General features: G+C 42.9%; 3 protein-coding genes and 1 long non-coding RNA gene across 6 annotated transcripts; 2 read left to right on the plus strand and 2 right to left on the minus strand.

Annotated features, from left to right (window-relative positions):
• Positions 1–121: 121 nt before the first annotated feature.
• On the plus strand, positions 122–12,071 carry pou2f3 (POU class 2 homeobox 3). Of its 2 annotated transcripts, XM_076022475.1 has the most exons (13): positions 122–293; positions 579–635; positions 3,954–3,982; positions 5,532–5,627; positions 5,981–6,086; positions 6,529–6,617; positions 6,813–6,989; positions 7,178–7,319; positions 8,108–8,241; positions 8,560–8,724; positions 9,215–9,257; positions 9,435–9,543; positions 10,140–12,071. In XM_076022475.1, the coding sequence occupies exons 2-13, from the start codon at positions 587–589 to the stop codon at positions 10,180–10,182; spliced, it is 1,182 nt and encodes a 393-aa protein (XP_075878590.1). In that variant the 5' UTR covers positions 122–293; positions 579–586; the 3' UTR covers positions 10,183–12,071. The 2 variants fall into 2 exon arrangements, with proteins under 2 accessions (XP_075878590.1, XP_075878589.1); XM_076022474.1 differs by lacking the exons at positions 5,532–5,627; positions 9,435–9,543; positions 10,140–12,071 and having other exon boundaries at positions 9,215–9,376.
• Positions 12,072–12,643: 572 nt separating this feature from the next.
• Positions 12,644–22,753, minus strand: slc37a2 (solute carrier family 37 member 2). Of its 2 annotated transcripts, none has more exons than XM_076022472.1 (18): positions 22,077–22,753; positions 20,655–20,736; positions 20,304–20,394; positions 19,687–19,765; positions 19,457–19,592; positions 17,897–17,973; positions 17,089–17,255; positions 16,269–16,306; positions 16,024–16,140; positions 15,798–15,888; positions 15,650–15,712; positions 14,577–14,662; positions 14,129–14,177; positions 13,748–13,821; positions 13,582–13,660; positions 13,325–13,422; positions 13,037–13,104; positions 12,644–12,896 (listed from the first exon to the last, which is right to left on the minus strand). In XM_076022472.1, exons 1-18 carry the CDS (start codon positions 22,133–22,135, stop codon positions 12,881–12,883), a joined length of 1,470 nt encoding a protein of 489 aa, XP_075878587.1. In that variant the 5' UTR covers positions 22,136–22,753; the 3' UTR covers positions 12,644–12,880. The 2 variants fall into 2 exon arrangements, with proteins under 2 accessions (XP_075878587.1, XP_075878586.1); XM_076022471.1 differs by having other exon boundaries at positions 16,024–16,179.
• Positions 22,443–24,843, plus strand: LOC142885737 (uncharacterized). The gene is made up of 3 exons (XR_012926325.1): positions 22,443–22,568; positions 22,706–23,457; positions 24,707–24,843. It is a non-coding gene; the product is annotated as an uncharacterized LOC142885737 (long non-coding RNA).
• ccdc15 (coiled-coil domain containing 15) lies at positions 23,676–27,299 on the minus strand. Its single transcript, XM_076022473.1, has 10 exons — positions 26,913–27,299; positions 26,682–26,819; positions 26,253–26,366; positions 25,919–26,035; positions 25,741–25,821; positions 25,314–25,433; positions 25,131–25,234; positions 24,663–24,866; positions 23,954–24,102; positions 23,676–23,839 (listed from the first exon to the last, which is right to left on the minus strand). The coding sequence occupies exons 1-10, from the start codon at positions 27,075–27,077 to the stop codon at positions 23,793–23,795; spliced, it is 1,239 nt and encodes a 412-aa protein (XP_075878588.1). The 5' UTR covers positions 27,078–27,299; the 3' UTR covers positions 23,676–23,792.
• Positions 27,300–27,561: the final 262 nt, after the last annotated feature.

Consider the following 27,561-nt stretch of genomic DNA (forward strand, 5'->3'; position numbering starts at 1 on the left):
CTAGAAAACGCACACACAAACACACACGCCTGCTGCAATTTGCCGTATCCCCATTGTTGTTTTATGCAAAACCTGTGAAGATGGATAGGACGCACTGAGGCACATGCAAATGAACCCATCAGGCTGTGTGGGATGTACTGAAAAGGCCAACGTTCGTCCATTTAGGAAAAGGCTGATGAGATTTCCGCCCCCCTACCCCCCAATTCCCAAAACTTTTTGTCCCAACGGCAGCTTCACTGTGGACTACCTGCTGAACAGCAGCCAAGGCGGCACAAACTCTGAGTCTCTGTGAGGTAAGTCCCTCCGCCCGCCTCCACTGTTTGACTTTAAAGCACCTGTCACGCAGCAGCCATCAGCAGGAGTTCACACGGCATGCAGCCACTTCACATGGAGAATATCTGTTCTGGCTTATGAATATTACAACTAGGGCTCGCGCAGGAGAGCGCAAAGCTGGCTAGCGCGGAGGGGAGGGCGCATTAGAATAAACTCAAGATCATTTTCCTGGGTGGCCTGAGTGCTTCATTGTCCCGGTTAAAGTTACAAACCTGTAGGAAAATCAGCTATCTTTATCGTTACAGATATTAAGATGAGCGCTGACACAGTGGAGCAATCGAGCGTCCACGACGAACACACAGGTAAGGACCTTTCAGCCCTCTCCTTGCCAGCATAACTGCTGGAGAATGATCTTCATAGACACAGAGAGGAGGGCCATGACTGCTTATTGTCACTGTGGGGCTCCAGTAGGAAAATGGAAGTTTTGTTTTGTTTTGTTTTTGTTTCACTATTCCACTGTTAACTTTGTTCATTCCCTAAAGAAAAAGGACAATGGTTTGAAAGAATACACAGTGCCATGATTAGAGGGGGACATTTGTTGGACTTGAATGCTTCTGAGAATCCTCACTTTCATAGCTTGAGACTTAGGCTGCGGATGGTTTGCATCATCACACTTATTGCTGCTGTTGATCTTTGCTGTAGTTGGTGGTCATGCTGAACTTCTACTGGCACAGGCGGCTGCCCTGCTGAATGAATTTGGCTCATAATGAGCACCGAGTTGCTTCCCAGGCCGACACCAAAAAAAGACGGCGTGCCAAAATTATACAAAACAAACACTTAAAACAATCCACCAAAACAAGCACAATCCTTTGACGTGCCCCTGTTTTGTGTGAAGCCGTGTGTGTTAGTTTATTAGTGAGTGAGTGCAAGTGTGGATATTTTGGCAGTTGGTTGCTTTGCCGGGATGCACCTGAGGCCGTTTGCTGAGAATGGTTCAGCTGCCCTGCGGCCATCAGAATGGCAACCACACATGAGGCAAAACCAGGAACAGAACTGAAAAAGTGGAACTTTTAGTAGACAATGGTCACGTTAGAGAAGTGGACGTCTGTTTTTGATTCTTTTTTTCAAACAAAACAAGGGAAAAAAAACAATGGAAGGTGTTTTGATCAAAAATGTGAGGATATGTTTTACAAGTACACTGTGCAAGTGGCAGTTGAAGAAGACAACCATGTCGTTACGGCTGCATTCACACTGAACACTTGTCTCAGAAATTAAAGCAGTGCTTATTTACACATCGGGGCAAATGCCACTCTGGCTGCAGTCAAAGTTTGAGAACTCAAGTTAAGTGAATTAGAATTTCCCTCGAATTAAAAGCTGACACGAATACAATATTTTTTTAAAATGCACACTTAAAGTGGTTGACGAAAAAGTTTGAACAAGTTTCAGTTCAAAGGTACAGTTTTGAACCCAAAAATAGTTTTTAATTTTTAAGCGCATTCAATTTTTATTAATATTTTCATTTTTCATTAATTCAATAGTCACAGTCATTCACTGCTGCGAATCCGTTGGTTTTTTTTTTTAATTAAAAAAAAGAATTTTCTTTCGGATGTAAATATTTTGTTGGTAACAATGTTGTTCGCAGGATCGTAGCAAAGACTACAGCAAAAACACCGGCAGAAGAGTTTTATAAGACTCAGGAAATTACATCGCAGAGCAAAAACTGTGGCTGCGCTGATTATTGTTAAATCCCGTGTTGGCAGTTGGAAGGGTTTTTGTAAGAGTGACACCCAACCCAGAAAAACAGATTTATCTTGTGTAAAATATCTGCTGGAGAACGACATTAGAAGTGCCATTGTAGAAGTTATAACAGCATTTGTATGTATATTTTCTCTGTCGCAATGAGCTCCATCATTTGAAAAAACTTGCTGGTTAAAGAGCCAGATAGTTTCATGACGGGTTGTTGAGAATGTTTCGTTGATTCAGTTGATAAGTCTGGCAATCACAAGGAAACGTTGTGTTTCTCCTTTAAAAATATTAATTTTACAAGATTACTTAAAGCACAAAAACAATTCTGCCGATCAGCGTCAAGATCAGCGTCATCAAAACAAATGGATTTTTTTCTATATGCATTTTCTATAGAACAGTAACAGGCTTTTTATCAGAAATCTTTGCAGAAACGTTCAGGCTTGAAGACAAACTGAAGTTAAACAGACAGTCCTGCCAAAATCATGGAAACAGTTGACGTCTGTTTCCTGCTGCGGGACACAAGAATTTCTCTGAACCAAAAAAAAACAAAAGACAAAAACCTCATGTTTGGATATAAACATTTTCAAAGATGTGAAAATGTATGTGTAACTATTGTTACCAATGCGCGCATGTGTGTGTGTGTGTGTGTGTGTGTGTGTGTGTGTGTGTGTGTGTGTGTGTGTGTGTGTGTGTGTGTGTGTGTGTGTGTGTGTGTGTCATGGTGTGCTGGCTGGGGCACAGAGGTCCAACAGTGGCTTCCTGCAGTCACAGCTGATTTGCATGTCTTGATCATTTCCATACTGGAAGTTTAGCCGTGGAGCTGGTTGTGCTGAGGGGCCATGTCAGTGTGTGTGTGTGTGTGTGTGTGTGTGTGCCCTGAGAGGGGGAGGGGGGCAGGGATGGAGGTTTATGAGCTAATTTGCATTGTCCAACAGCTCTCTGCCCTGAACCCCCCCCCCCCCCCCCGCCCCCCCAGACACACATACACGCACGCACATACACGCACACACGCACACACACACACACACACACACACACACACACACACACACACACAGACAGTCAGCATCCAATGGGCCTAATTTGAATGCCAAATGACAGGCATTTATCCAACACACCTTCAAACTCCCTCCATGCTCTTTTTGTCCCCAGTTCACAGCAGAAGGACAGAACTTCTTGAAAAGATACCAGTCCAGCAAATATAATATCTTACTCTACTTAATCAGTGTCATTGGCAATTTTTTTTTTTTTTTTGACGCAACCGTCACATGTTGATCTACAATTGGAGATTGGAGATAACGGCGCTCCAGTTTTGTTTTTTATTTTACCCCTTTTTTGGGGGCGGATAAGGGAGTTAAAAGAATAAAACATAGCACATATACATATACTGTATATGCATGTACATATTACATACATTTACATTTGTCCTTTTTAAAATTGCATTGTTTTTGCATTCTGTATATTATTTTGTATATTGTATATTTTATATTTTGCACATTTTTGTATTTTTTTTTAAAACATAATTTCCCCTCCTATACTTAGGCCCCTATTCGGCATTCTGTTGACAGCAGATGAAGCATTTCATTGCATAGGGAAACTTGTTTCTTTACTGTGCATATGACAATACACATACATACTTATTATGACTTTTTGTTTCCATTGGACTTTAGGGATTTATCTGAGTAAAAGTCTAAATATTGAATAAATGACACATTCTCATCTGACATGATGCCTAACTTGTTTATATACAGTTAATAGAGAGCTCAGACTGTCCGTACAGTGACATAAAGACCGTACCTCTCACTGCAGCACACAGTAATGTCCTGACCGACTTTAAGTCATTACTGTCACTGCGCAGCAGCTGAGTGATTACTATCATCCTTTTTATCTTTTTTAATCCTGACACAACGTTTTTTCTATCTTTTGTCTTTCAGAGCAAATTGGAATCAACTTCAATCGACAAGTGAGTAATTGAGTTTTGATTATTCATTAGGGTAGTTGAAGTGTTCACTATCAGGAGGTTTCCGATCTTGTTCTATATCTTGGAATCAGTCTCGTTAATCTGTAACAAACATGGAGTTCTTTTTGCGTCGAACAACCAACCTTATGCTGTAATTCATTTTTTTTGGCTGAGTCAAACTGCAAATAATGAGATGTTAAGACTCAACATAAACACAAAAATCCTGTCAGTCTCGCTGCTTAAAGAGGATAAATCTGTTGTTCAAGTCAACGTTTCTCCAAAAAACAAACCCAGGAGTGTTTTAAGTCATCTGAGACTGTCTGATTCCACTTGTAGCTCTGAGCGCTGTTTCTACCTAAAGACACACATATTGCAAATATCATTTACATTTAAAAAGACTTTTCACACCTTCCGTTCAATCCAACATTGACAAATGTGGTTGTGATTGTGATGAGGAAAATGTAAATTTCAATGTTTTGGCTCATCAACTTATAGTTCCAGAGATATGATAGGGATGCAATGAGACAGGTTTAATACTACAAAACACAATTGCTTTCCTAATGTAGTATTAATTGAGTTTAAAGGACTGTGTAATCACAAGACGCAGTTGGAATCTAGAACACAAATATCCCGGGGTACTGCACATGTTTCTGAAGCGAAACCCAGGACAAAGGATGTTAGCCGTTCAAACTGACGTTTGGATGGCTAACATCCCCGGGTTAAACTACCTGCCCTCGTCCCCATACACACAAGTCAACATCTCCTGGAAACTCCGCAAATAGCTTGGAGCTATTTGGATACTTGGACAAACATTCTTTTTGGCACGGTGCCCATGTTTTTTGAGAAAGTGACGAGCTTCTCAGGGGTTTGGGGGTTGATTGTGTGCGAGTGTGTGTGCATCCGTGTGTGTGCATCCATGTGTGTACCTGTGTGCACGTTACAGTGAGCTATTTTAATATGTGTTGTTTTCTGCTGTATTTTTGTATTTATTTTACTGTCAGGAGACCTCGAGTGCCATGAAAGGCGTCCTACAAATAAAATGTATTATTATATTATTATATATATGTACCATGTGGTCAGTGGATCACTCTTGCTAAGTGTGATAAAGGCGAGCACTATTTGCAGCCATGTGTCAGTAGCCACTAGCCACTGATCTCACCGACCATGTGCGTGTCTGCCAATGTGAACTGAGTGTCTCCAGCCGACAGGGGTAACACAGCCACCTTCAAGCGGAGCAAGCGTTTTTATTATTGAGTTATTACTCTTACTTACGTAATTTAGCTTGCGCCGGTCTCAAACGGCCTCGTAGTTGCCGTCTCTTCACCTGGCTGTTGTGTGTTCATTTGGCGTCTTTACTCTGTTAGCGACCCGCCATCGAAAAAAAAAAAATGAAAAGACGGTTAAAAACTGTGGTCAATCACTGTTGTCTCACCATTTGTGCTAATTGCATTGAAGTGTGCGTATGTCACACATTCTCTCAGCTCTGCTTCGGTGACTACAAATTGTTCACGCCTGATGCCAAGACGAGCGCTGAAAGTGTGTGTTTCCGCAGATTAAGACCGAAGACCTCCACGGCTCACCTCACTCAGGCGCCACGCTGAGAACATGTCACATGACGCAGGGCTCTCCGATGGGTCAGCTGACTGGGGTAAATTGACAAAGTCACTTTGGCAAGGCACTGGCAAATTATGAGAAGCTTTGCGTTCAAACTGTCTGACCAGAGACCGCTGCAGCTTTCAGTTGGCCTCTGGAGACAAAGTGCAAAGTTTATTTTCCCCAAAGTGAAAGCCTGGATTTATAGAGTAGCATAAGATCTGAATATCCCTGCTAAGCACGGCAGCATGAAAGGTACAGCGCTTGTGTAAATGTGTTTTCCTGAAAGAAAAAGAAACAATTCAGCGCGTTGACTTTAGGCTTAGCTGCGGCCGCGGGGCCTGGCTCCCTTTGACGAGTCAGGACTGATTGTGTTGTTGTTGCTGTGTGTCTTGTTTTGGGCTGCAGGAGCTTCCCTCCCTCCACACCATGCAGCAGCTGGTTCTGATGCCACCGTCTCACCTGTCCTCGCCCTCCCCCTTCCTGCTGTCCCAGAGCCCCACCAGTCACCAAGGTATCAAACACCAAACAAAACAAACATGTGGAGACAGTTTCTACTCACAGCTGAGACGTTGCCCATCGTGGGCAGCCAGGGACAGAAGAGGGACTTCATTTCTGTTTGGTTTTCAGTGAACACATCAACGACAAGGATGGTTCAGCATCAGTCAGGCTTCATCTTAAGAAGTTGAGAGGATGGTCTCTCACCATTGTGTAGGAAAAGGTCCAAATACATACAGTCAGCCAGGCAGTCCTTGCTAGCAGGATGTAATGACGTCATCTGACAAATTTAAACAAGCCATAGAATTTTGAATGTGGTGTTTCAAAAGCAAATGCTGCTTCATTGCAAGCAGGTAAGTAAAATGAAAGTTGGTTTGGTTTAAAAAAAAAATTTAAAAAAATCAATGTTTGGTTTTGAGGATCTCAACAAATAAATTCAAACTATTCCTCCTTTGCAGCTCTTCTGCAGCAGAACTTGTTGTCACTTCCTTGTCAGAGTCAAACTGGTCTCCTCCAGCACCAGCCTGGTCTGGCTCTGACGCCACAGGTAGTCTACTTCCTGTTTACACCAGTGACAATGCATACATTTGTACAAGGGCAAAAAAAAAATCCTAACCTGCTTGTCTGTAACTGGCTCGAGTATAAAATGTAAACTTTTTTTTTTAACATTTTCCTTTCCCACATTCTTTCAATGTGGGCTGGAACTATTTTTTTTTTCAACTGGGTTCCATTTGTATCTCAGGCTATGAGTCGCTCTGGTCTGGCAGGACCACCCATGGACAACCACATGGACATGTCCCACTTGCAAATGCCCAAACACATGACGGTACCGCCGCAGGAGGAACCCAGTGACCTGGAGGAACTAGAACAGTTTGCCAAAGCCTTTAAACAAAGGCGCATTAAACTGGGCTTCACTCAGGTGAGGGAGGGCCGTTCTTCCAAACTTTCTTCCTGAAAACTACTGTTTGATCTTCAGTCAAAGCAACTATATTTCAAACTGAAGGATAAGTCATTTTTATATTATAAATATATTCCATGACAGGGCTGATATGTTTATTGGTATTTTATTTTGTATTTTATTTTAGTATCTATGTGTTCTGTCTGCAGGGGGACGTGGGCCTGGCGATGGGAAAACTCTATGGTAATGACTTCAGCCAGACAACCATCTCCCGCTTCGAGGCTCTCAACCTCAGCTTCAAAAACATGTGCAAACTCAAACCTCTGCTGGAGAAATGGCTGAGTGACGCAGGTGGGCCTTCCATCACGATACACGTATATATAAAACCTGAGAAAATCCTAATAAAATAATATATATATATATATTTTTTTTTAATCCTGTCATCTTTTTTTTATTATTATTTTGTATTTATTAAGATATATCTTGTTGAAATACATCAAAAATCTTAATGATAACTACAAATTAATATTCAATAACAAACCAGTTTTGAGTTGTAATACCTAATTCACTCTCTTATTATATTCTGGTATGTTAGTTTTCCAGAAAAGAGTATATTCAGCCATCTGTTTCGAGCCTCCTATGTGAGACCTTGGACAATGTGAGACTGTCCATGTTTTCCAGAAGAAGATGATTAAACCTACAGGGCTTGTGTCACCTTCTGGCGGAGGCAGAAATTACAAAAGCTGTCAGAGTGCTCTTGAGGCCACCGACCTGGAAAAACTAGTTGAACTACAAATGATATGAGTGCTTTTTGCCGGCGGCTCAAATGGAAGCCTTCCAGCCTCCTGCAGCTCACATCATGCCAATTAAAGGCCCAGTGTTCTCAACATATTCACATCTTTAATGTTCATACAGGCCTCACAGTATCAGTTAAACCAAAAGCCTCCTCAGAGCTCCAGCATATTAGCCCTGTTTACAGTCTTGTTTAAAAACTCCTTGGTTTTAACTCCTGCCAACAGTGATGCTTTTAAATTTTTTAAAATGTGATTGATGGGATTTTATTAGATTGCAAAAGCTACAAATAACTTCATGGTGTGTGTGTGTGTGTGTGTATATATATGTTTGTGTTCCGATGATAGAAAATTTGCCTTCTGACTCGATGAGCAACCCGGCTTCTCTGCCCCCGCTGATCGAGGGCTACGGACGCAAACGGAAGAAGAGGACCAGCATCGAAACCAACATCAAGCTGACGCTGGAGAAACGCTTCCTGGATGTGAGTTTGACACTGGCGGTTCCTCTCTGTGTCCCTTTGGAATAGTTGTGTTGTTGATGCAAAGTTTTAATAGCCATGTAACATATTTTAGAATCCTGCAATCCTGGTAATAGAATTTCTGCAGGAAAACGGGGTTTTATATAAAGAGAGTTGGTTTACCAAACAACAGTAGAACTACCTCCTGGTTCTGCTCCTTTCAGCCTGTTGAAATTGTGTTTCTGACCAAATGACTAATTTGAGTCATTCCTTGTCCCCACTCTGTCCCCTATTTATACAATGTGTTTATGTCTTAAAAACATTACTTTGCCTTCTCTCTAGAATCCGAAGCCCAACTCTGAGGAGATAACTCTGATCTCGGAGCAGCTCTCCATGGAGAAGGAGGTGGTTCGGGTTTGGTTCTGTAACCGACGGCAGAAGGAGAAGAGGATCTACTGCCCAGTGGCCAGCTTGTCCATGAAGTCACACAGCTACAACTCCAGGATGGTTAGCCATGGGATTTCACTTTTTCTTTCTTTTAATTTTTTTTTTTTTCTATAGTCTAACTTCATGTGAGGGAAACATTTCTGAATCGTCTGCTTTACCAAAACTCATAAATTAATTTAATTTAACCGTAACATAAAATGTGATCGCTGTTTTTTCCTGTCGGTCAACGGACTCGCTTTCGATAGTCCAGCAGTACACCTGCCAAATGTTTCCTCAGTCACTGCCCAAGCTTAAATATGAATCCGCATCACTTGTCTATGAAGTTTTTAATGTTTTGACCACTGACTTTTAGAGGCGTGGTTCTAAACTTTAGACTGAGCCAGCTGAAACGATTCACCTACTGGAATCTTTCTTTAAACAAATTCCTTTTTGCGCTACCATAATTTCAAACTCTCTTTTCAGGAGGAAATGTAATTTCATATAAACAGGTCACACAAAAAGCAGATATACATTCTCCAGTCCTAATGTGAAGCCTTATCACCCTGTTTAGGCCTCGGCATCCAGACCCTACAGCCCTCTGGCCTCAGGTGGAGGCAAGTCGTGTTTTTTCTTTCATCACACCACGTTTAACGTTTTAATCTTTTGTCTCGCAGTCTGTGTTTTTTTTTTTTTTTTTTCATTAAGTGAAAACCTATAGCCGCTTCTTTTTTTGGAAGTCATATGCATGCCTTTGTGTGTAAACCCAATATTGTCTCAACCTTTCCTTCCAGTCTCGTCCAACTCCTCTCCAAACAGTCTGAGTCGCGAAGCGTCTCCCAACTGCTTGTCAGCTGTCTCCTTAGCGTCTCAGAGCAACCCGGCGTCCTATAACACGGCAGGGTAAGACCATTAAATCAAATAGCCCTGCAGGCCTCCTGTCTCACGCAGCAGTTCCAGGAACATTAATATTTCCGAAGCGCACATATTTGCATTTCTCCCCGAAAGTGAAATGAAGGGATGAATATCAATGTTTGAACTGTGTGATGAATTTAAACTAACAAAGACCCACTAAAGTGAGCACGGCTGGCTTGTTTCAGAGGTAAATTCCATACGCATTTTAAATATTAAAATCTGGATTTGGATGTACACAGCATTCATTTTATTTCATGTTAAACATGCAGAGGGAAAAGTAACTGTTTGTGTGGTGGATGGGACGCATCGTAACCCAACAGATAACATTTAGCCACATTGTTTGCCTACATACACCCCCGAGCTAGCAGCCTTAAAGGTCCCAAATATTCACACCAGTCACAAGTCTGTCAGCTAAACCAGGCTGAGACAAGGTGATGTTGAACTACAAGGACTCATTTCCTCAATGGCACCAATAAAGATGAATTATCAGTACATTTTATCTGCAATTCAATCTTAAAAAGGATGAACGTCACTTTGCCGCAGTCTGCATTTCTAACTTCTTGACTACGGATTTGCCCTTTCAGGTCCTGGTACCGCACATGGAACTCAGCTCCATATCATCTCTAGGAAAAAAAAAACTGTATCGTATGAAGTTCCTCAAGATATTTTGTGTGGGAACCATTTACACTGAAGAAGCAGCGAAGTAACACAGCAATTTGGTTGCAAACAAGCTTGCAACTACAAGCAGAAGCGAGGAGGGACGGGCGATACGCAACTCAAAGGTTCAAACCAATGGCTGCTGCACAACACATCGCTGACAACACTCAGGCAAGCACAAACAGCCGCCAGCTGTTTGATTTTCATTCATGTGACTCTCTTCTTTGCGTACATCGGCTGCAAAAATAAAGAATACACACACAGACAGAAAAAAAACACACGACAAATATCGTCAACTGTGTTGGGAGACCAAAGCCCAGATACAGTTTGACTGCTTTGGAAATTCATAAATGTACAATAAGATGTTTGAATATTGAAGGATGCAGGTCAAAGCCAAGCTGTTTCTTTGTGGTTAAACACTGTCTGAAGTTGTTCTTTTAAGTTATCATGTTCCAATGTTCATGTTGTGGTTAAGTGTTGTTAGTGAATTCATTTTCATTGTCTAATGCCTGCTGCTGGCCTGTCTAATTACAAAAAATAAGCAACTTTGAAGATTCATGTCCACAACTGGGCAGAGGGATTCCTGCTGGATTGTGCTCTAGACAAAGAATGTGTGTTTGTTCGTTGATTTTAGTTATGTGAAGACTAGAACTGTTATCAGGGCTTTTTAACATGTTTGACGTGTTGCAACTCACCAAAATAATTGCGGTCCAACAATGGTTCATGCACAATATTTAAATCTTTCTTTCTTTGTTCCTGTCATTTTTGTTGGAAAAAAAACCTCATTACCCTCATCATGCAGGTGCACCATGTGAACTGGGTCTGTCTGCACACTGGACTGCAAACAAAAGTTCATTCCTGTTTTTGTTTTTCCTCTTCAAAATGTGTGACTGGCTCCAGTTTTTGTTTACATTCTTACATTCAGTCTTTTCGCACTCTTGTGTTTTTAGGGCAGTCTTTTTGTTCCAATTATTCACAATTTCAAAAAATAAATTGTTGTTGTTTTTTTGACACAAAACAGACCTGGTGATGTCACTTGGCACACCAAGCAGACAATTTTCTAAATCTGAAGTATGTACCTAATATAGAAGTTAAAAAAAAAAATTTTAAAAAAAAGTAAGTTTGAGCCAAAACTTGTATAGCTTTGAGTAGTGATCGCATTTTTTTTTACAACCCAATTAAACAGGTCACTAAAAGGCCTCAGGGCTTCCTAATGCAGCGAGGGACGACATTAAACTATACAAATAAATAACACACAGTTTTACTAATATTAAAATTCAATGAGGGCTACGCCAAAACACAAATTTACACTGCAGGGGCAAGTTTTCTTTTCCTTCTAGATTGTTAAGATTTTTGGTTCAATTTACCTTAGTGACACATACAGTATAACATTCAGTCCACATACAAATCACAAGAGAGAAGAAAAAAAAATTGGGGGGGGCTGAGCGGTGCCTTTAAAAGCTATTAGGACAACACCGCGCAAAACAAATGCAACAAGTCGTTCATGTGCTCCGCCTGCGCAAGACGTCGACGTCAAAGTGGAGCGTCGCTCTGAATCGCTGCTGCATAGCGCCCCCTTTTGGCTTGGCTGTTACCCACCGATGGCTAAGGAATAGGTTTCTCTGAATCATTTTAATGGCGAAAACCAGCGATATATTAGTCTTCCTAATCTGAAGACGTACCTTTACAAACGTTGCACCTCATATCAAAAAGCGTCCTACACAGTCCAGCAGCCAAACACCGTAGATAGGGTTGGTTTTAGTTGTAGAAGCAGTGTGTGTGGTAATGAACGGCGGTAAGGAAAGTGAAGTGAAGGTGTAAAAATGTATCCAAACAAATTAAAAATGTAAAAATGTAAAGCATGGCTCAGTTGTGTTTTTGAAGGATATGGGATATCTTCGGATATCAGGGGTCACATTACACCGTCCCGTCCTTGTATTTGTTTTAATGTCGAACCAGCAGGTCAACTTCTTCTGACGCACCATCTTCCTCATATGCCCCTAGCCAGTAACACTTAGCACCCCCTAGCGGCCTAATATGGTAACAACCTCAACACTCGCTAAATTAATTTCACATAAATGCAAAACTTTTAAACTTAAAATATTTAAAAGTATTCAAATCTGGGGAAAAAATGTATTTCTTTAGCTTCGCAATCATGTTTGACCCAGTCACTTGGGTTATACACTATTGACCCTGTCACAAGATATAGACATATATCATCTTAATTTGGTGCCATGCGAGCCATGTTTCAGCTTTGGGTTACACTTCATGATGTTCCTGGGACAAAATCTGGCCTACTCCTCTTGAACTGACCATGATTGACCTATCATGACATCGCTACCAGTAAAATGTAATTCCAAGTTTTAGAAAATTTAAAAATAAAAAACCAAGACAATAAACATATGGACTGAAGAGACTCAAAAGCACACAATTAAGAAAAATGCACAGTATCACTTTAATGATAAAAGACTATTAAAACAAATAAAAGTCAGGATGAGTGTATTGGTACATAAAAAAGGCTTTTGTCTCTACAGAGGCATATTTCCCTGTGTTTTAAGATGAGAAGGCTTTCTTTGACAGTCCAGAGCTGTGTTGCACTCAGCCAATTGCAAAGAGGTTGTCAACGCCAATGGTGAGGTTGATTTGGTGTCACTTGAATTTCCCTGGTTCAGAATTCTTTGAATCTGGAAAAAAGATGAAAAAAAGTTACATCCAAACTAAGCCTTGACGGACAAGGAGAGAATTGGGAACGGAAGCACAGAGCAAGCCCAATTCTGTCAACTGATATAGGAAAAAAGGAAGGCTGAAATATGAAGATACCTACCCTCTCGCTCGAGGAACAGCATTTCCAGTCCATACCTGAATTTCCTTGTAAACAAGGCGTGCCAAAAACTATATAAAAAACAAAGAATAGAAAAGAGAATATGTGTTAATTATTTATCATGTTCATTACTCTTGAGGACCAATAAAGTATATATCTATCTAGCGTTCATCTATTTGTGAGGAAGGGTTACAAAAGTCTGCACAATTTAATAAACATAGATGAACGCCAACGACGACGTCATTGTTTTCTTCAAAGTAAAGTCAACCAATCACAAAGTTTTGTTCTGACCAGGCAGGCTAAGACATCTGCGGAGATCAGCATGTAGAAAACATTGTTCCAGCCAGTGGGAGAGATTAAACCTGCCAGCAGGGGGCCCAAAGCAGCACCTGCAGAGAAACATTGCCATCGTCTTAATGTTTCAGCCCAGACTACAGTGGAGCAGCATCTCACAAATTATTGCTTTCTTGATGAGAAAAGAAAATGCTTAAAGGGAATGCATTCTTGTAATGGCAGCGATGAAGCTGCAGGATGTTGCACATACACACCTATTGACCCAGTCCCGTCAATGATGGCCGTCACTGTTGATAAGGCCCTGGAGTTTCCTTTCAGGCTCTCGTGAGTTCCCTGCATGGCGCCAGCAGAGACAGCGTGGTTCATATTTAACATCGCATAACGGAATTATCGGCCTACTCACAATGTCTCCGTTCTTACCAGGTCAGCAGATACGGCGGTGGTGATGAGAGCGTACGGTCCGTTCACCAAGCTGCCGCACCAGAGCAGCATCACTGCGTGCAGAATAAAAAACATGCATGAGGAAAACCTTGCAATCCAAAAACGGGACCTTTGTGGTCATTTTCTGGAACTGATGGCTCAATTCCAAATGTCGGCGTGAAAACAGCTCGCTCCAAAGTCAAAACAGATTTATATTGTCTTCATGTTGCTTATCATTAAGATGAAATTCCAAAAAGGACATTAAAGTTGAACTTTACACCAAGGCTTTGTTAGAAAGCCTTGTGTGTAAAGCTGCTGTAAGCTGTGTGTTGCTGCTGTAAGCCTAAGTAAAAGTAGTCAAATAGTGTCCAGCATTCTCACCTATGGTCGTAACAATGCTCCTCTGACCGATGTAGTTGTATAGATATAGCTGTAAATAAAAGAACACATTATGTTCACACAGGATTTATGTTAAAGAATGGATTCCAGATTAAAGGTATGATTTCAAATGAATATCTGTTCAAAGTCCATCTCAATCAAATAATCAGTAGTAGTAAAGTGACATTAGCATTTTCATTTTCATTTTCATTTTTGCAAAAGATGCCACTTTAAAGTTCACAGCTGGCCTCTGTCGCCCTGAAGTAGCCGAATATAACACTATCATTTCTACTGGGAGAGGGTGAAATTAGTTGGCAACCTGTAAAGACGGAAGGTTGCTGATTTTTATCAATTTTTTTCAATTGAACATTATGACCTATGCAAATTAGCTCATGTTGGACGTTTCCCTTGTTTCACAACCCGAGCTTAATAAGGCACCACGTGGACTCACCATGGGGGCGGCGACAAGCAGCATGACGCAGCAGGTTGTCGCTCTGCCGCCGGTGTAGTCGGACACAAGGCCAGCGAGGATGCCTCCTTGAGAGACACATTGAGTGAAGACAAGTTTCAGTCAAATCAAACAACTGCACTGTGGCATTCAGCAAGTTCAGCATTCATGTTAAAGCAGGAGAGACACCTTCCCATGTGTGAATGCTACGAAAGAGGATTGGGGCCACTAGGAAAGAAAAAAATATTGAAGGAAGGAGATTTTTATTTAAGTTTTGATTTCGAGTTTTAAGTTGAACTTTCGTGAAAAAAGTTAACGCAAAAAAGACGGAATTTTGTAAATAAAGTTGAAATTTAATAAATAAAGTCAATGCAAATAAAGTGAAAATTTTGTTAATAAAGTGGAAATTTTTAAATCCCACAAGGTTCACCCACACTAATCAGGAAACTGGCGGAAACGGAAGTACTCCACGAGACTTGCGCGCACAGCCATTCAACTTTATTCTCAAAGTTTTGACTGACTTCACGTTGACATTAATTGCAAAATTTCAGTTTTAATCTCAAAATTTTAATTTTAATCTCAAAATTTTAATTTTAATCTCGAATTGGAAAATTGGGGGAAAAAAATTCTATCTTAATTTCTTTCTCTTCTTGTGGCCCTAATCCTCTTCCGTAGAATGCTGACCATGACGTGACGTGACGTGGTTATTATCACTGGCTTACTGTGGAATTAGCAGTGGGGCTAAATAGCCTGCTAGCCTGCAAGCACACTGTAGGCGGAGCGTTCAGTTGAAGCAGGTTCTACAGTTGCCTTGTGCGCGAGCTGGGTCGCTCAGACTTCATCTCTGAAATCTACTTCCTTCTATTGTACGAAACTCTAATAAAAAAACTTTTTTTCCCGTTTTGAATGTTGAAAGTGAATTTCATAGCTAATGTCTTTCCTTTTCGAATGCACAGTGTAAAGATGAAAGGAGAAGCTGCTACGATTCCTTGGCAAAGGCTGTTGCCTGCACCGTCTCCATCGTTTTTTTCAGCACTTTTGCCTCCAGTTTCACAGGCACACAGCTCAATGCTTACCCACAATGCCTCCCACATCAAACAGTGTTGAAAGGTCTCCGGCCTGCCGTGCATCAAAATGAGCTGCAACGATGAACATTGTGGATTAACAGCTATCACAAGCGTCGCCGACATCTCGTGCGCAGCGCCGACGTGTGTGAGCGCTCACCAACATTTGAGATGTAAAGAGGAAGCCAGTAGAGGAAAGTGTAGCTGACCAGCTTGGCGAACAGCAGACAGAGAGAGAACTCCACCACCCCCTGCAGGACACGGTGAAAACAAGCAACGGGGAACATTTTGTTCTTTCCTGTGTTTCAAACGAGGCTGGAAATTAAATGCCATTTAGCTGCTTCGTCATCATGTCCACTGTAAAATTTTCAAGGTTTCCAACTCACAGGGATGCAGAGGGCTCCAACGAAGCTGATGGCCTCGGTGTGCTCCTCCGTGGCCTCCGGAGACTCTGACTCTGACATGATGGCGCCGTTCACGCTCCTGTCGCCGTTGGCTGCGTTCTGCAAGAGAGGTTCCGTCTCACCGCTCTTCTCATCATGCTACGAAATAAAGGTGTGTGATTCAAACGTGTCCTTTGAAACACTGAGTGGGCCGTGAACGTTCATTTTGCGCGCTTTGAGAAACTCACCTGCTGCTGAGGAGGGGTGCAGTTGACATCCTCAGGTTCTGAATGAAAACAAGGACAGGATGAGACTCGGCGTAGCTATCAAACACCTCCGGGGGTCAAGTCAGGTTTAAGTGCACAGACGGGGAGACACAAGTCATATATGCTGTCTGGCAGAGAACCTGTCGAGTTCAGACAACTTTTAAAAGAAAACAAACACTGAAGTTCAAATTGAATTCCCTTAAAACAAGGCCAGTTTTTCTCTACGAAAAACTCTATGAAAAACAAGCTGTTTCTAGCTTGCTTTGGGAAAACATTTTAAGATATTGTGTATTTACATGGTGCATGTTCTCCCTGTGTCTGCGTGGTTTTTCTCCGGGTTCTCCGGCTTCCTCCCACAGTCCAAAAACATGCATGTGAGGTCAATTGAAAATTCTAAATTGTCCGTAGGTGTGCATGTGAGTGTGAATGGTTGTTTGTGTCTATGTGGCCCTGCGATGAACTGGCGACTTGTCCAGGGTGTCACCCTGCCTCCGCCCTAAGACAGCTGGCATAGGCTCCAGCAGACCCCCGTGGCCCTGAATTGGAATAAGCGGGTATAGAAGATGGATGGATGGACGGATGTATTTACATGGCTCGCAAACCATCTCTTACAAAGGGGTGTATTTCAGTACTACTAAATACTTTTGGCAGAAGGCTTTAAATTCACCATGAATGGATGTCAGCTCACTCGCACCAGCCAGCCAGTGTCAGACACACGCACAAATGAACCACTTTTCATGACTTTTCTGAATTGCAGCTGTGTTACAGTGACTTGGCTCGCAGCCACATCTTAGATACTGACTTTCAACCAGGAAGAAGAAGCACAGAACCCCGCAGGCGGCAATGATGATTCCCGGCACGATGAAAGACATTCCCCAGGCAGACGAAACAAAGACGCCGGCGATGAGGGAGCCCAGGATGTTCCCCACTGAAGTGTGTGAGTTCCACACGCCCATGATGAAGCCCCGCCTGCTCATTGGGATAAAACAAACAGACAAACAAACACACAGAGGCAGTGAGGACACCTGGAGTGATGCATCACAGCGAAAAGAAATGTTTTCACACAAGCAGTGAAGGTATGTGTGTGAAATCTTATTGAATTTTATTCAGAGGACCAGATACCTGCCAGCTTTATCAGTTTGAAAAATAAATAAAATAAGTAGATGTTAGATTTTCACACTCTTCTGATTCACCAGCAATGTGGCATAGATAAACACGAGTCTTTACCAGTTTAAGTGTAAAATTTTAACACTTGCTTGTTGGCATGGGTGTCTTTATGCAAATGGTCCAGCAGGGTGCACTCAAACAGCATCACCAATACATCCCTCTCAACCCTCCACTGGGAGCACTGAGACTTTTTATGTAAACTTATATTTAATTTATTCAACTTTCTATGTGATGTGGTTACACCACTGTGTGTTTCGCTGGCGAACTTTCTTTGTGCCAATCGAAAAAACACTTCAAGGCTCAGGGCTCGTCATTTTGTGGTTTGTCAGAAATCAAAACCCGGCCTGACCGAGCTGTCAAAATGTGGCCATACGTGCAAGGAAGTCAGCCGCAGCAGAAGAAAGCGCACGTTAACGCTGCTTGGTCAGCAGCCGAGTACTCACTTCCCCTTCCCGAACCAGTTCCCAACGCACGCCACCACGGACGGCCACCCTGTGGTCTGCATCAGCCCGTTCATCACCTGCAGGACGGAGGGTGCAACTGCATGAGAATGTGCTCATTGGAGGCTTGAGGACACACAAGCCACAGAACTGTGGAACCTTCCCACACCCGCAGTCGGACTCATGCAGTCATGTGACGACGCTGAAACTCATGTGATGCTGTGTGAAAGAAGCCTGACCCAGTCACCCTAAGACGTGTTCAGAGGGGAATGAGGCGAAGTAAAGTCTGTGTACTGACCGGCTGAGATCGCACTGTTCAAGCATAGAAAACCACATGAATTAGTGAAGTTAATTCATATTAATAGATGAACAACTTCCTGCAAAAACCTGTAAATAATTAGAGCAAAGAAGGATGCGAAGTACCACTGTACTGGCATTCGTTGGACACTTGTGTGTTTCATACAGAGGCTTTTTTCAGTATTCATTAAAAAAAATGAAGTCCATAGTCCAATAAAGTCCAAAGAACAATAATTTCATACTTAGAGACTTTAAATGGGAAGTGAAACTGTGGAAATTGGAAAAAAAACAAAACAAAACAGGAATTTACTTGAGAAAGTTGCTAGAATTCTGGTGCAGTTTAAATAAACACAACAACATAGGTTCACATATTTTGTTTTGTCATAAGAAGAATTGTGCAAACTACTATAAATTCAAACGCCTTTTGACCGAACCACAAAAAACACGAATGTTGAACAGAGTAGAATATATCCCCGCTGACCCACAGAAAAAACTCCCATTAATAAAATTACCCCAGATCACTTCAGGTTTCTATGGATTCTTCCTGGACATATGAATCACTGGTTAAACAAAACAACTGTATCGGCCATACACAATAACCTCTTGAACTTTGACCCAGTTAAGAGGTGAAAGCCAAAGCAGCCTCCCAGCTGAGATAGCTCGCACCCTGATAGCTGGAGCTCGCAGGATTTTTGATGATATCTGTGCATGTGATAGAGGAACACACAGCGCACCCGTGAGTCGTGGCCTCAATAGCCCCGCAGTAAATAACATGCTATGACCCCGATTGAAGAATGTGCAGTAAAAGTGTAGAGATTTAGTACGATCTCATTAAGTGTGCCAGTGGTGATGAACTTCCTTTTGTCTTCCTTTTTGTGAACAGGCGGACAACATCAAAACATTACGTAGCCCAATAACGTCTTTGAAGAACTTGAAAAGGACGGATTTTTTCGTCACTGCAGTTGGAGGTGTGGTGGTGCGACTGAACGAAAAAGCAGAAGAGAAACCGAAACCATTTGGCGGAATCTCATAAGGCAAAGAAATTCTGCTGAGTACCAGTCTGCTCAAGTGATGAGTCAGCCAACAATTTGATCGCAGCTCTTCTGTCTCTTTGCACGTTTTGACGAAATGTCAGTCAGGTTGACTGAAAGAAGTGCTGCAAATCGACCAGCAGGTCATTCTCCGAGCAACCTAGCTGTGCAGTAACGCTAAGGTTAAAATTGGATGAAGCGTGTGTTGCGCGTCGACTTGACTTCGCCTCCGTACCTGGATGGAGCCGTAATACGCCAGCGAGTGGATGTTGAGGTAGAAGCCGAGGCCAAAGAGGCAGGTGAACAGTCCGCTCATCAACATTCCAAAACTCAAATAGTAGCGCAGAGGCAGACGCTCGCCAAAGATCCCGCTGCGGGAAGCAGAATCAAATCTCGGGGTTAGTCTGGAGTTAGAACACACGCAACTGGGGGTGACATCATGTGGGCCGACACACACACACACACCTGATGAACATGCCAATGGCGTAGGCCACCAGGAAGCAGTTATCCAGGGCACCAAACAGCGTCTGATAGTTGTCCTGGTCTGAAGAGAACACAAAGACACAACGTTTTAATATAGAACATTTTTAAAAATGTCGACATTTTTATACACATTTGCCAAAAACAGAGAAAGACCCAAGAGTTAAGCAATAGCAAATTTGACTTTTTCAGCAAACATTAGGCAGAGCGAGCTAAACGCTCAGCTCTTCCCACGACACGTTCAACCATCATTACGAAACCGGAAAAACCTGTCGCAGGTTTAGAGTAGGCGAGGTCACAGAGAGCAAAGCAGTGAACCAGGATACAGAGCAAACAATAACACAGAGCTGATCTTGACTCACCCCACATCACTGCCCATGACAATCACCCTGCATAATAATTAACAGCATAACCATAACAAATGCTGACTTTGAACATTGCGGCAAAAAGGAAAGAAACAAAACAAGAAGCAAGAAACTTTCACGTTTTTCATCCTCTTAAACACTGTGGACACGTGAACATGAGTCACCAGATTTACAGTAACTATGACTGCAGCTCATGCTTGTGGCAATAATATGGTTGGCAAAAAGTCACAGACTCACCAAAGGGCGCCCAGTCGCACCAGGTATCATTGTCGGTGATGTTCAGGTCTGCCGGTGGAACAACATTGGAGCAGTTCCTGTGGAGCTGGCCCTGTCACACAAGGAGCAATTTAAAGACTAGCAGAGACATTACGGACGGAAACACTTATTATTTGACCTATTTGGCCTAATGACCTAATATTTTACAGCTTCACTACTGCCAGTAAGCCTAAACTAGGAGCTGCGGCAGAGGGGCTTTTAAAACATGTTACAACTTGTTTTTTTTGTATCTCGTCAGGCAAGAAAATAAGATAATCTATTGAATATCGTTATGTCTGAAGTGAAAACAGGAAATGGAGCTGTTTGAGTCACCTTAACAATGCTGATTGGTTTCCGAGATAGATGGTAGGCCGTGTAGAAGAGGAAGGTGAGGAAAAGGATGGAAGTACGATACCTGAGTGCACACACAGCGAGATACGTGAGACGTCAGAAGAGCAAAATCATGGGTGGGTTCCAAAACGCCAAACATAGTAAATTCACACTGTCCTCCCCTCAGCGTGGAGGCTTTGCATAAATAAACACCATCATTCCTGTGTCAACCTTGAAACTAACTTTGCGCTCTTTGAGAATAAAGCAATAACAACTTCATCAAGCCCTGGCCTGTGATGAACTGGCGACTTGTCCAGGGTGTCTCCCTGCCTTCGCCCTGAGACAGCTGGGATAGGCTCCAGCAGACCCCCGTGACCCTGAATGGGAATCAGCGGGTATAGAAGATGGATGGATGGATGGAACTTCATCAGGCTGTGTGTTTTTTATGTTAGCTTCATTAAAGTTGTTTTCAACAACTGGTATTACAGGGTCTGTGCGTTTGTTTGCAAAAATGTCCTAATGTGTAACACAGACACCCTTAACCCCACTCCTCTACATTTCATGGTCACACTGAAAACATGTCATGTAGCTGAGAGACGATTTGTAATTAACACCAGACGTCTATCTCTCTGCTTTTGAAGCATACAGTGGAGCGCAACAAGAGGTGGTCAAGTGAGAGAATGACAACAGTGTTGAGCTGAAAAGCCCTGTTGATCACCAGGAGAGTCTGAGAAACCGTCACAATGAGATTCACAATAGAACAACCGTGGCTTCTAAACAGCTTCCCAAACCTTTTACTTCACACTGACTTGATTCAGATTGGCTTGTAATCTACAATGCAGTGTTTCTAATTGTATTATTGCTGGTTACCTTAATATTGTGTGTTATTACTACTCCTAATTCTTGACTTTATTATCATTATCACAGTGATACTGTACCACACCTTCTATTACACTGAGGAGAAGACTTGCATGATGACACAACTCCAAGTTGTTTTTGCGGAGTGATAAAAACAGGGTCCCTTGTCTTGGGACATTCCGCGAATGCTGTGACGCCGGTATCGACTCGATACAAGTCTAAACCGTGTAGATAAGAAAAGAAACTCTTTTTTGGGGGGGGGGAGAACAGGCTGGTTTTACATGACCGGATTTGGTCGTTGTTGTTGTTGTTGTTTGGCTGGAAGCTGAGATGTATCCAACAGCCACCTGGGTGAAACTAGCATGTAATGTCGTGATAACAAACACCGTGTTATAATACCGAGTAATGAAGATGCGAGGCGGCTCGGGAACACGCACACGTAACTGACAAGAGTGTAAATCGACTCGGTTGGGAGAATGATTTACAACAGGGTGATAAGCAAGTCAACAACGTACGGAGGGCAGCTCCTGCGAGCCCCGAGAACAATAACCGATAAAGAAAACTTACCAGACATCTCGAGAGTACGACGTGAAGAGCCGAATGCCAGGGGCCAAGGACGACTTCATTGTTCGACGGTCAACAAGTAATAAAAAAGTGAATATACAAAAGAAATTGGCTGGGGGGGAAACAAAATCAAGGCAGGGGTCCCGACATGACCGCGGTCCTGTGGAAGGAAGGCTCTCTGTGCTCGGTTAGCTGCTAACTGTAAGGACGGCGGTAGGCAGGAGAGGTCCGAGGGAAGACACCTCGAGCCCGGATGCCTGAATCCGCTGGCTTGCCGCCTTTAAGGAGTCGTGTCAGCGACTGAGGAAGGGTTTCGGACACACCAAGCGCAGGTTGCCGGAGAGGAGTGGTCGCTAGCTGGAGACGCAGGGGCGCGGGCGGCGCGGAACCTCCTGCTGGGGGTCTGCAAGCGTCCTGCGGTTCTCCATGGTGCTGCGCCGTCGAGGGGGTTTATATGGAGCGGAGAAGGAAGCCCGGGCCTGCCTCCGTGGGACGGTACGACACACACACCGTGATCCAGTGGGAGAGGGAGTGGATTAAAAAAAACGGAAGAAGAAGAAGAAGAAGAAGAAGAAACTCCCTGCAGGTTATTAAAATTAGCCAAGTTATTGCTCTCTATTTTCCACCCACAGACCCCGGAGTACCACGTGACCGACTGTGTGACGTCGCTGCTGACAGGAAACAGATGAGGCACAACGAGCAGCAACACCCCCAAATATTTTTTTTTTTTTTTTTTTTTTTTGTGCTATCATTCGGGCTGGGACAATATGCTTTTCTCCCGATTAGTTTCTTCTACGATTTTCTTTGGGGGGGATGCAGACTCGATTTAAATTGCGATTCTACGGTATTCCAGGAACCATTACCCCCCCCCAAAAAAAAAAAATACACGTCACATGAAGTCAGTTTTTAAAAGCCTGGACTGCATAAAAGAGGCAATAATAAGTATATAGAACAAAAGTATATAGAAGAAAATATTTAGAATAAAAATAAGAGAATAGAATAAACAGGCTTCTGAAACCTTTGATAAAAATGAGGAATAGATAAAGGTAAACTGCTGGGTTTTTTTTCACTAACAGAACGTTGCTGGAGAAAAGCGTTAACTTTTTTTCAAACCGGCTCATGAAGCATTTGAATTTGAAAAAAAAAAAAAAGATTTAAAACTCGTAAAACAAAAAATTGCAATACCGACGTGAATCTATTTTTTCACCCAGCCCTAGCTATCACTGTTTTGTTCTTTTTAAATTATGGATCAAATTATTACGATGATTCACTTGACACCCCTAGTTGACTTCAGTAACAGGTCCTGCAGTGCCAAGGTTGTTTTTTTCTTTTTTTTTGTTAATGTGAGAGTAGACCTTGGCCCCTCCCACTGACCGCTCAACTGGTACAGCACAACATCCAATTTATCACTGGAACTCTGTCATTCATCTACACTTACATGTATGCATACGTCACTTATGTCTGGGGGGGAACAAAACAAACACTAAAAAGAGTCAAATGGAGGCTCCTTAAGGTGGGGTAGTGGCACACCTGTTGCTGGGGGAGGGACTTCAGATAGCTTTTCTTTGCAAAAACATTAAACAGACCAAAGCGAGACAAATCAAATATTAAATACTTTTATTAGTGCTAGGTCAATAAAATTACTATTCCTGAAGGCTTTCAGTAATTTCTGTAAAGCAGCAAACCAATGAAATCGAATCAGCATATGTTCTTCTTCACCTACAAATCCAAACCAACCAAGGTTGACTGCAGTGCCTTGACATACGCTGTGGAAGAGATGGGAGTCAATTACTGTCAGTTCATCCCGTTTTTCCATCTTGAGCTTTTGTGGTGCATGTGTGTGACGAGGCCAGCAGGGAGACAGTGAGCGCAGCAGTCACCTTTATGGTTATTGTGGAAGATGCAGTTGTTGGCGCAGGTGTCGGGATGCGAGTCCCAGAAGGTGGACGCGCAGAAGCAGAGAGGCGGGGGCTCGTGCTTCACCTTAGACAGTCGCTCCTTCAACTGAGCCCTCAGAGCCTCCATGAACCTGTGAAGACACACAGTCCAAATCCTTTAAAAGGCGTTCCAATTAAGCAATTATACAAGTGACACGAGTCAGTGCTTTTCAACTGCGTGTGTCGTGGAAAAATATCCGATTTCACTTAATTGGTCAAAAAAAATAACATTCAATTGTCAAGTGACTGGCTTTAGAAGGAACTTGAGCCTGTTATCCTCCCTCAATTCCTCCCAGAACATCAGCTTTGTGAGCATCTAAACAGGCCCAGGTTTCACACTAAGTGAGTATAAATACATTAAAAGACTATATTGTCATTGTTAGGCTAAAATGTGTCATTTTATAATATTATGGGTTTTTTTTTTCAAAAGAACCTTTCAAAAGGTTGAAAAACAGTGGCATACATACTTATATGGCATAAGTACATATAAGTATGTATGTATAAGTATGTAATAGATTATCCACATTTGTCAACAGTAAACATTAAAAATAAATCAATCAAATCAACATCAAAGTGCTTCTCAAACAACCACAAAAGCAGAATCTTTTATGGCTCAGTGTGCAGCTAATGGACCACTTTAGCATTCCGCTACCTGGCGGCTTCTCTCTTGTTCTCCTCTCTCTTCCTCCTCTGCAGCTCAGCAGCTCTCTCCTCTTCCTCTTCCTCCTCAAGCTTCAGCCGCTCCAGTATTAGCAGCTCCCTCTCCTCCAGCCTCTGTCGGGTCTCAGCGAGCCGCTGCTCGCGCTCCAGGTTGGCCTCCTCCTGACGACGGAGCCGCTCCTTCTCTGCTTTGATCCTTTGGTTTAGACGGACAACAATCACAATCAACGCTTGAGTGGTTATTTTTTTATTATTATGTTCAATGAGATCTCCTTTGGCCATATTGATGATAGCTGGGATGGATCCAGCTCACCAACAACCATGAGTGCAGGAGAAACACTGATAGAAAATGGATGGATGGATGGATGGATTGACAGAGAACAGAGAACAAGAGTCTAGCGGCAGATAAAACTGTACACCAATAACAGGAAGTGGTGCAAAAGCAAAATAGTGCTGTCACCCTGTTGCTCTCCTCAGATGTTTCCTGTGCCTCTCGCTCTCCTTCACCAGTTGTCTCTCCACGTTCATGTAATGGCGGCGCTGAATCAGGACGCGAGAGCGACGCTGCTCGGAGATCGACAGTCAGCAGTTTGTGACATCTGGTTGGACATGAACTGAATTGTGCCAAACATCTTGAATCTACCTGTTTGTTCACTTCATCCGAGTTGGGCAGAGGCCACAGAACCCGCTGGATGCCAGGGTCAACGTGGAGATCGGGGTTAGGGTCACGTCCCTCTGACTTCCACAGCTCAGACTCACTTTGCTTTTTGAAAACAAACAATTAAAACCACACAGAACGTTACTCACTAGACACAAAGTTTCACTTCCAGTCTTCTAGAGTATGTAAATACAGAAAACTGCCATCAAAACCGTTGATTTACACAGAAATCCTGCACAGGGCTTAATAACACATTTTTTTATGTCCTGACGGTCTAAATTTGTATTTAAAAACTATTCTAAACTTTACGGTGGCATCTTTGTGAGTGGAGACATGTAGGTGAAAATAATTCTGTATATTTGGGGTTATTCATATCCTACAAATAAACTATGTACTATGTCATGTACTATGCCTTTTGGACGAGGGGACAGTTGTGCCAGGTGTGAATTTGATCGTCTTCCTCTTCCTCCTCATCAACAAGACAACCTGTTGTCTTTGGGAAAGAAGAAAAAAAGTTTATTTTAAGACAACACAAATATAGAGATCATAACTCATTAAAAGAGGAACAAGTGTGAAGCACAAGCGCTCACATGTCTGTTTGGAGACATATTCCATTCCTCTCCAGGAAGTTCAGAAAACACTTCCCCACACAAGCTCCTCCGACAGGCAGCCAGTCTGAGTCGGACTTGTCTCGCGCTGGCGCTGGACTGGAAAAACATGGGAACATTCATAGTGTCAGATGAATCACGGTCACATTAATGTCACAGTTTTCTATTATTCACTGCTCACACATGGAAACTGAAACGCAGCTGTTCTGACAGTCAAACAACAAAAACAGAAGTCAAAGGATAAAAAAAAAAAAAAGACATACGGACACAACTGACATGAAATGATTATTGATTTTTGACTGTGACGCCCTCCCACCTTCGGGCGGCCCCTCTCCTCTTCCCTGTGTTGCGCAGCGCCTCCTGCTGGCTTGGGCTTTCTATCAGTTGAGACGCTGTGGTCCAAGACTCTGTGCGGCTGAATTGGGTTTACCTGAACACAAACACACTCTCAATAACGTCAGGGCGAGCAAAGAGACCATAAAACATCCTTAATCATCATTTGCCGGTTACAAAATAAAGAACTGGCGACTTGTCCAGTGTGTCACCCTGCCATCGCCCTATGACAGCTGGGATAGGCTCCAGCTGACCCCCAGGACCCTGAGCTCGGAAGGAAGCGAGTATTGAAAATGGATGGACGGATAATAAAAAAAAAATGAATTAAAGTAACGTAAAGTAATCAATTTCTGTAAAACTTGAGTTCACTCACATTGTACCACCAAAAAACCCCACAAGAAGTCAAATTTACCGTGTGCTGCGGTTTCCTCTTATTGGCCTGGGCCTGTACCGCCAGACGATGGCGCACTGTACCCTGAAATCGTTGCAGGCTCTCCTCCTTCCTCCTCCTCCGCTCTGCCTGGATCTCATCAGTTTGTAGAGCAAGAGTCTGTTTATCGGGGTGCATAGCGGCTTTTAGTCGTTTCACTTATGTCAACCGGTTTTGACTGGATCTCAAGATTACACGACATTAAACACTCACGAACGGGTGCTCCTGGAGGCGCTCCGGTCCCTCCTCCACCCAGGCTCCCACCGTGGCTACCGCCTGGTTCCTCTGGGCCAGCACCCTGCTGGCTCTGCCTACACCGGTGCTCCGACCCATTGCTCTGCACCGGCGGTGTGTTGCTAGGGGACGGCTAGCGCTCATTGTTAGCCTTCGCCAACACTAAACTCACCGTCGCCTTTTATCTGGTCGACATCCGGTCAGCGTTCAAGTAAAAATGAAAGCAATTGTGTCCGTTTTATGCACTTTGACGACACCGACGAGGGTAAACGGAGAGAATGAACAGAGTCCAGAGCAGATTCAGGTTCTCAACAGTCACCAGACGTTTGAGTTTCGCTCTCATTCCCGGGCCGCCCGTCACTCCGCCTCCTGGTTACTACCAGCGAAAGGTCTCGCTACTGCCGCCATCTGTCAGGAGTCCACATTGCGAAATTTATGAGGACGGAAACCATGACCATTTGAGCGCATTCTCTTCAAAGATTTTATATTTTATTTTATGAATTGAGAAGTAGGGATGTCTGTACTCTAAACAATGTTGAAATTAACACATCTTCATGACAGACAAATGTATAAGATTTGATGTTGATACATCTGTGACTTCATATTTATCACAGTCGAAGAAACAAAA

The sequence above is a fragment of the Nelusetta ayraudi genome, unplaced genomic scaffold (assembly GCF_046127955.1).
Source record: "Nelusetta ayraudi isolate G7.1 ecotype Tasmania unplaced genomic scaffold, CSIRO-AGI_Nayr_v1 ptg000011l, whole genome shotgun sequence".
Classification (NCBI taxonomy): domain Eukaryota; kingdom Metazoa; phylum Chordata; class Actinopteri; order Tetraodontiformes; family Monacanthidae; genus Nelusetta; species Nelusetta ayraudi.

Coding starts and splice junctions, on each gene's coding strand:
- pou2f3 (XM_076022475.1), top strand. CDS start 587: ATGAGCGCTGACACAGTGGAGCAATCGAGCGTCCACGACGAACACACA. Junction 6,618..6,812: donor GTCTGGCTCTGACGCCACAG/GTAGTCTACTTC, acceptor TTTGTATCTCAG/GCTATGAGTCGCTCTGGTCT. Junction 8,725..9,214: donor ACAGCTACAACTCCAGGATG/GTTAGCCATGGG, acceptor CACCCTGTTTAG/GCCTCGGCATCCAGACCCTA.
- slc37a2 (XM_076022471.1), bottom strand. CDS start 22,135: ATGAAGTCGTCCTTGGCCCCTGGCATTCGGCTCTTCACGTCGTACTCT. Junction 20,737..22,076: donor TCGTACTCTCGAGATGTCTG/GTAAGTTTTCTT, acceptor GTGTGCACTCAG/GTATCGTACTTCCATCCTTT. Junction 17,974..19,456: donor CGTATTACGGCTCCATCCAG/GTACGGAGGCGA, acceptor TCCGTCCTGCAG/GTGATGAACGGGCTGATGCA.
- ccdc15 (XM_076022473.1), bottom strand. CDS start 27,077: ATGAGCGCTAGCCGTCCCCTAGCAACACACCGCCGGTGCAGAGCAATG. Junction 25,434..25,740: donor ACTGTCCCCTCGTCCAAAAG/GCATAGTACATG, acceptor GTTTTCAAAAAG/CAAAGTGAGTCTGAGCTGTG. Junction 24,103..24,662: donor AACAAGAGAGAAGCCGCCAG/GTAGCGGAATGC, acceptor GTGTCTTCACAG/GTTCATGGAGGCTCTGAGGG.